General features: G+C 31.0%; 2 protein-coding genes across 3 annotated transcripts in view; both read left to right on the forward strand.

The window, feature by feature from the left end:
* Window positions 1-636: 636 nt before the first annotated feature.
* Window positions 637-4,906, forward strand: LOC105558214 (odorant receptor Or2-like). Its single transcript, XM_012005800.1, has 7 exons — window positions 637-989; window positions 1,510-1,779; window positions 1,904-2,372; window positions 2,691-2,790; window positions 3,018-3,134; window positions 3,207-3,362; window positions 4,811-4,906. Exons 1-7 carry the CDS (start codon window positions 947-949, stop codon window positions 4,862-4,864), a joined length of 1,209 nt encoding a protein of 402 aa, XP_011861190.1. The 5' UTR covers window positions 637-946; the 3' UTR covers window positions 4,865-4,906.
* Window positions 4,907-5,545: 639 nt separating this feature from the next.
* LOC105558218 overlaps window positions 5,546-7,894 on the forward strand; it is a 6,746-nt gene continuing 4,397 nt past the window's right edge. For both annotated transcript variants that reach the window (XM_012005805.1, XM_012005804.1), the window contains exons 1-3: window positions 5,546-5,832; window positions 6,186-6,455; window positions 6,818-7,286. In XM_012005805.1, the coding sequence (XP_011861195.1) occupies window positions 5,706-5,832; window positions 6,186-6,455; window positions 6,818-7,286 (866 nt within the window). In that variant the 5' untranslated portion in view covers window positions 5,546-5,705. The remainder of the gene's footprint in view (window positions 5,833-6,185; window positions 6,456-6,817; window positions 7,287-7,894) is intronic.

A 7,894-nucleotide genomic window follows, 5' to 3' on the forward strand; every position in this document is an offset into this window, starting at 1 on the left:
GGATTAAAATGACATACATGTATAAGTTTTTGAAATTTAAATAATAGTATGAAGATTTTTGAACGTAATATTTTAATTTACACGTGCTATCCTGTGCACATAAAACTTTGATTTATAATTTTAGGAATATTTCGTATACAATTTACTAGATTTTTAAACATATTTATGATTATACATGCTTTATTTTTAATTATTGATTGTAATTATGAGTACTCGTATTTACTTAAGTCGATGCAAAATACTTATATCATAGCAGTCATTATAGTTGTATCACTATAATTATGATATTAAAGTACACTGTCGATCGGCAGACATGATATAAGAGTTGCATCATACGGACATATTTCAGTGATTAATCCCCTTTCAATTTGTGTCTCCAGATCTCCCCTAAGCAGTTATTAGCAATTATTAGCATCGTAATAATATCGATTTCTACGCTTGCGTGGGAATATAGACACACACGTGGCATCGCACCCACGCTCAACCACCTGTTATTATCAAAGTTTCGTCAGGGACTACTCGGACTGCTGGCAAGGGAAAACAAAAAAATGGTCTCAACTCTTTTGTTACCGCGCCAACTGCGAAAGGATATGTGAGTACTACCGCCGACTATAGTCGTTCGGAACAACGCTATACATTCCAAACACACACGTATGTGGTATTTTTGCCAAAACATGTGGATACATGCCCATGATAACGTGACGTACGAGTATTCAAGTGGTAATGTAACTGTGCGGTTGTTCACCTGATAGTATGGACGCTTTCTTCTTTTTCTGTATCTACTTCTTGCAAAAAAGTGAGAGGGGAAAAAATTCCTGGAATATACATTTGGCTGACGTTCTCATATTTTCGAGAGCTCGTATTGTGAGCATGCGCAGCAGACGCGTCTATAGTTGAATAGAAGGTTACTTCGTTGCACGGGACAAGAAGAGGGGGCAGTTCTTAAATGGCATTCGACATGGAAGGATCGGAATATTCTGAATATCAAGGTGCTTGATGTTATGACAATTACAGTGGAAATGAAACAGTTTTGTGGAAATGTACTTATTATATTTGTACGGGCTCAACTGAAATTGAAGTTATATTTCAATTTCTTCGCTAGTGAATTATTATTAACATAAATAGCAACAATAAATTTTTACATATACATATATAACTTTTGTTACAACTTGTCAGTGACGTTTTCTGTTTGCTTCAATTATAAAAGCACTTATTATACGTTACAATTTTTTAAATTTACTAATATTTCTAAGCACTTAATTATTATTAAAATTTGCGTTCGTGGCGTATGCGCGTAAACCTGAGTACTTGTCATGAAATTACTATTTTTATTGCAAGATTGTGTTGAATAATATTATTAAATTATCAAGTGCGATTACAAGAAATTACAATAATTACCTTTTTATTTTCTGCGTTTAATTATCGTGACAGTGCATTTATTTACTTTTAACTAGGTTTTAAAATCAACTATTTGTAAGAACTACGACTTATTAAAATTTCTACAAGCAGATCTTGAATGGGCAGTGAAGCTAAATCGTGTTAGTTTAAAATTGATGGGGCTGTGGCCTAAAGCCCAACAAAATTCTCGAGATAAGTTAATACGTAATTTACATGTACTCGTTACTTTTCTCGTAATTGTAATCGGCATTCTCATTCCTGCTGTGCATTCATTGATAATGATTCATTCGGACCTCATGCTAGTGATTGATAATTTGCAATTTGTTGTGCCGTGTATGAATTGTGCCATAAAAATTATTATTTTTTGGTGGAACAAAGAAGGTAAATGTAATTGTAATTACATTTACAAATATTTTAACGAAAAATATGTCACATTTAATGATTTTTATTTCAATACAATTATTCGCAAATTTGTTTTTGTATTAACATTTTGACTTTTCTCAAGCTGTTGCAACAATAATAAATATAATAGCGGAAGATTGGCAAAGATCGAAGAACGTACAAGAGAGAAATATGATGATAAGAAGAGCCGAAAGTGCGCGCATAATTACCACATTCGGATACTGTCTTATGGGCTTATCATATATCTTTATTGTCTTTTTACCTGCTTTTGGACTTTCTATACGATACCTGTCAAATATTACCGATCCAGGAAGACCAATGTTAATACAGTCTTATTACATGTACGACGTGACGAAAACTCCGCAATATGAGATAACATATGTTGTGCATTCGATTTCTGCTTTTTGCGCTTTTACGTGTTATGTGGGAATCGATAATTTTCTTGGATTAATAGTGTTTCATATCTGTGGTCAGTTGGACATCCTTAGACATCGTTTTATTTGTTCGGATAAATTTATGGACTTTCATGTCGTTCTAAAGAGCTGCGTGATGGATCACAGTCGACTGCTGAGGTATTATTGTTCAGCTTTGTCATTTTTTCTCTAGAAATAAATGTATCACATATTACCAATATTCGTACGTGTCAAAACTTTACAGAAAATAAAATTATTTTCCAATTAAGTAAAAATTATAAGAAAAATTATTTAACTATCTTAATTTTCAAACTGTATTATGACGTAAAAAGGCATAATTTTTACAGCTGCTTTAATTATTCACAATTTTGTTAATTACATCCAATCTGCAAAAGTTCAAATACTGCACACAATGTATCTATTCTTTACAATTTAATCAAATATAAAAGTGATGTAAAAAATATTATTTTATTATAGAACCATTGCTGTTGTAGAAGACACGTACAATATAATACTTCTTACAATATTTTTAAGCTTTGGTGTTTTATTTGCTTTTTATGGATTCGTAATAATTAACGTAAGTGCTGAAAATTATAAATTTTTTTTACACAATAACTTATTTGCATTATAATAAATATTTTTAATTATAAATATGAGAAAATATTCAGAAAGTTATATTAACTGAATGTTATATTGTATATTTGAATATCACATTTAGCAGGGTTATTTATATAATTTTGTGATATGAACTTTATATTAATATAAAAATTATGCCATCTTACACCTATTATATTATTTCATTAGTTGCTCGTAAAAGGGAATCTATTGATCACTCGCTTGCTATATCTTTTAAGCAATATCATTAATATATTAGGTCATATGTGCCTTCATTGTGCGATCGGCGAGATTCTGATGGCCCAAGTAAGTTTAGTTCTCAATTTTAAAAGATAAAGCTTAGTAGCTAATCAAATTTTTCAATATGATATTTTTAAGTGCGATAGAATTTACTATACAGTATATAATCAAAAGTGGTACACATTGGAACCGAATGAAGCCAAAGATTTGATTCCCGTAATAATTAAAAGCAGAAAACCAGTTTATCTTACTGCGGGAAAAATATTTCCCATAACAATGGCTACATTTTGCAGTGTAAGATACTTCAAACTGCAATCTTTAATGAAGACGTTATTATAATATATACTGTTTTAAGTTTTATTATAACATTTACCTTATATGTACGCAGGGTGTCACGCATAAAAGGTCTATCCGCTCGTATACAAATAGAGTGAGATAAACTAAAAAGTATTATTTTGTAAAATTCACAATAGTTGTCGAGTAAGTAATTCAAACGTTAAAAGCGGTGGACCAGAATGCTGTAGGCGTGTGAAATAGATTATTTGTTAGATCTCCTAGCAACGATGAACCTCATAGCCTGATAGCAAGAGGTAAAGCGATGCATGATACTTGACTTCGTGCCGGAAAAAAATTATCACGTAGCAAGTAGCGAGCCTTAGATGATGCTCACCATAACTAACAAATAAGCAGGGTTGTAAACCGAACCGAACCATTGAAGTGTATCCGCTCCGAGAGAACGGATCAAAATTTCAATTATAAAATCGTTCCGATCCGGAGCGAACCATTTTTGATTATGATTTCAAACGCTCCGGTTTCGAACCGGAGCATGAAAAACCGGTTTTGGAGCGGTTTCTTGATCTAAAAAGGATTTAATTTATTTAAAAAGATTTACCACGTTTGAATCTTTGCTACATAGCTGGAGAGGTGGTAAATGTGCAAATTTCACCAGTTTGGTTCGATTTGCATTCCAAGTTCTAAATAATTTACTTCATTTATTCGGTTTTCGGGACGGTTTTTAAACTCGAACCGGTTCAAAACCGCTCCAAAGAACGTATTTATGCTCCGGTTTACAATCTTATTCGCTCCAGTTCGGTTTACATCCCAAGTTCCAAATAATTTACTCCGTAAATTCATCCGGTTTTCGGAGCGGTTTTTAAATTCGAACCGGTTCAAAACCGCTCCAAAGAACGTATTTTTGCTCCGGTTTACAACCCTGCAAATAAGCTATTTCACATGCCTATCGAATCCGTTTTCTACATCAACGGTTATTCGCGCAGACATATCAATTAATTACTCGGTAACTACTGCAAATTTTACACAATAATACATAAGATTTCTTTCCAGTTTAAACCACTCTATCTGTATACGATTAGATGGACACCTGGTACAGGATGTCCTGTATATCCATTTCCTTTTGTTTTCGACTCGCCAAGTTATTATAATGTGCAGTCTTATTCATTAATGCTTGGATCTCAGTTTTACTAAGATTCGCATTTTCATAATCTTTGTTCCCATCTATGCATCGATAAGTGTCAGGCTGTAGTTCACACTATAGAAGTCTGTGGTAGTACATACAGTCCGAAACTCAGTGATTTGTATAGATGAGAAAAAGGATAAAAATACAGGCCCAGGTTTCATTGATAAATAAGACTGTACATACAGATTTCAAGTTTTTATAAACGAATTTTATTCAAATCGTCTTTTGTAAAATACTATTTTTAAATAGTTTTTTATTTTTTCAGTTAGTAAAAACATCGGCTGGATACATGTCTGTCTTGCTTGGGATGTCAATATGAAAAATTAAAATAAATACTAAAATATTTTTATATTATATTGTACACAAGATTTCAAAAATATGTATTAATTTATTAATATAATTACGTAATTATTTAATTAATAAATATGATTTGCCAAAGTATAATCTGGAATTTCTTAATTTTAGATAAAAAAAACTTTAATAGCAAAATTATTTAAGCCTTTGAGTTAAGAACTACAAAGTTTATATTCTATAAAGTTTATCCAAAATATTATTACTCTTCTTTTATTAGAAAATTCAGGTTTTTTTTATTAAATTTTGAATATAATACTATAATACTATTATAATTAATTACAAATTATTTTCTACTTCTTTATATGTACACATTCAATACTTGAAAAAAAAATTTTTTTAACGTTCGTAAAAGTCCTAAGATAGTACATATAGTATTAAATTAATAAAGATGGTATTATGTACAGACTGACGTAATTCTGTATTAATATCACAACACACGAAGAAAAATACTCTTATTTATTTCACCATTTAACTCAAATTTTATTATGTTATGATAACAGCAATATTACAAGACGTCTATAGACCACAAGACTATAGGCAACTAATGATCGATTGTCACTGCATCAAAACATGACTGTCACATCTACACGAATTGCCATAACCAAGTACTTGTCCACCAGTCATTAACTCAGTTTTTATTTATGAACACATCGAACGATGTCGTACATACTGGTAGTTATTGAAAGTTGTACAACAAGAGGGTACACTTAGAGTTTTGAAAATTTACTACTTACAGTGCACATGAACTATTCTCTTGTTTTTAGAATTTTTATTATGGACGAGAAATATCGTCTCTGCTAGAACTCATGTCGTTATGTGATGAAGAAATGAATATCAGTCTACATTTTACGTTCAGTATGGAAACATTAAAATTCCTTACGTACCACAATACCTCTCATAACAAACATCATAACGCGTCATTATTAGGAAAAGGTCAGAGAGCTATGTCAAAAATCAGACACGATTACTATTCGTTATAAGATATATTAAAAAATGAAAATCTCTTTGTTGATTTTATATCATTCGTATATTTCGACATTACAACATATACATACATATATTGTAAAGTCCGAAATAATAATGGACATGTTACAAATTCTTGCTTTATCTTGAAAGTATCTTACATACAATAAACAAACCATTTAAGAAAATTATTTTCTCTATTTTTAAAGTTATTGTAACATTTACTATGTAACACAGCTTAATCACAATTAATTTCGACCGATTTGCCTTGATATTTAAAATGCTTAACACAATCTTGTTAAAATTTTTGTAAAAAAAACTAGATTTCGAATGGGCAGTGAAGTTAAATCGATATAGCTTAAAATTAATCGGACTTTGGCCTAAACCTGAACAAACAACATGGGAGAAGCGTATGTGCAATTTACGTGCGCTTTTCGTTTTCATAGTGATGTTATTCGTTGTTGAGATTCCTGCAATACATTCTTTGATAAGAATCCGTTCCGACATTTTATTACTGACAGATAACTTGCAGTATACTTTACCAGCCACCACCTGTGTCTTAAGATTTCCAATTTTTTGGTGGAAGAAAAAAGGTCGGTTACAATTTTATTATTGCACAATTAATACACATTAACAAATTTAAAAAATATTTTTACCGTATGTGTTTTATATTTCAGCGTAACGCTTGCTATTTACTAGCTACTTTATTTGTGCTTGTAGTAGTTAGTTTATAAATAAAGTATTATGCAACACTTATAACCACAGACAAACTATTTAATAATACATAACATTTTCTGCATACAACTTCATACAAATAACGTTTTTATAAAACATATTAAAATCTTTGGTTATATTTAATTGCTTTATTCAGACATTTGTTAATGTAAATTATTAAATAATAGTATATTATTCTGCAGTCTGATTAATGTTCCTTATTATTATGTTTTTTGTAAAGCTGTTACAGCGATAGTAAATATGATGGCGGACGATTGGTTAAAGGCGAAAACATTTCAGGAAGAAACAGCCATGGTCGCAAGGGCGCAAATTGCGCGCACTATTATAAAAATTGGGTACGGCTTAATGGGAATGAGCGCGATTGTTGTAATAATTTTACCTGTATTTGGCTACTCAATGAGATACCGCACTAATATCACTGATCTGGAGAGACCATTTCCAATACAGACATATTATATCTACGACACGACTAAAAGTCCACAATACGAACTAACATACACTATTCAAAGTATTGCCCTTGTCTTGACTGTCATGTGCTATTCAGGCGTTGACAATTTTCTTAGTCTTTCGGTATTTCATATTTCTGGTCAGCTGGACATTCTGAGAAATCGTCTTATGCATTTACATAATGTCACGAATTACAATGACGTTTTAAAGAATTGTGTGACAGAACACATCCGGCTATTTAGGTATACCAACTTTCATATATTGTAGATGTATTCTTAAACACACAACTACATTAAAATTACATTGAATCATATGCACTGAATATATGTACATTGAATAATATCTGAATAAATATATGAGTAATCCGTCAAAACACAAAACTAAATATTGGTTGTCAAATTAAATATAAGAGAGACTTTGTGTATAATGTGCTGTATTGTCGTATACAAAAATTATGAAATAATGAAATAAAACCTCTTATGTTCTGTAAATATGTAACTATATGTATGTATTTGTGTAATTACTTTTATTTTTACGTAATAAAATGTGACAATTATTAAATTTCTCTGAACATTACGATATATTCAAAGTTCTTCTTTTTTTAATAGAATAAGCAGTATAATGTAATTAATGTTAAATTCCGGTAAAATTAATACTTTTTCTAATTATACAGGGTGAGTCTTTCCATATCCGACAAAATTTTTGAGAAGGTAGAACGGATCGAGATGAACGGAAAAGTCCTGTACCATTTTGCAATTTTCGTAATAGTTAACGAGTAATTAATTATTAAAAATCGTTGTCTTAGGCCGGCCTACCGCCCAATTCGAGCGCGTGGCAAGATGTGACCGCC

The sequence above is a fragment of the Vollenhovia emeryi genome, unplaced genomic scaffold (assembly GCF_000949405.1).
Source record: "Vollenhovia emeryi isolate VEMERY1.0 unplaced genomic scaffold, V.emery_V1.0 DF939364.1, whole genome shotgun sequence".
NCBI lineage: Eukaryota > Metazoa > Arthropoda > Insecta > Hymenoptera > Formicidae > Vollenhovia > Vollenhovia emeryi.

Bases quoted from the DNA above. Each gene is read 5' to 3' on its own strand.
- LOC105558214 (XM_012005800.1), top strand. From the start codon at position 947: ATGGCATTCGACATGGAAGGATCGGAATATTCTGAATATCAAG. The intron at 990-1,509 runs GTGCTTGATGTT...TTCTACAAGCAG, and splicing joins GGAATATTCTGAATATCAAG to ATCTTGAATGGGCAGTGAAG. The intron at 3,135-3,206 runs GTAAGTTTAGTT...GATATTTTTAAG, and splicing joins GCGAGATTCTGATGGCCCAA to TGCGATAGAATTTACTATAC.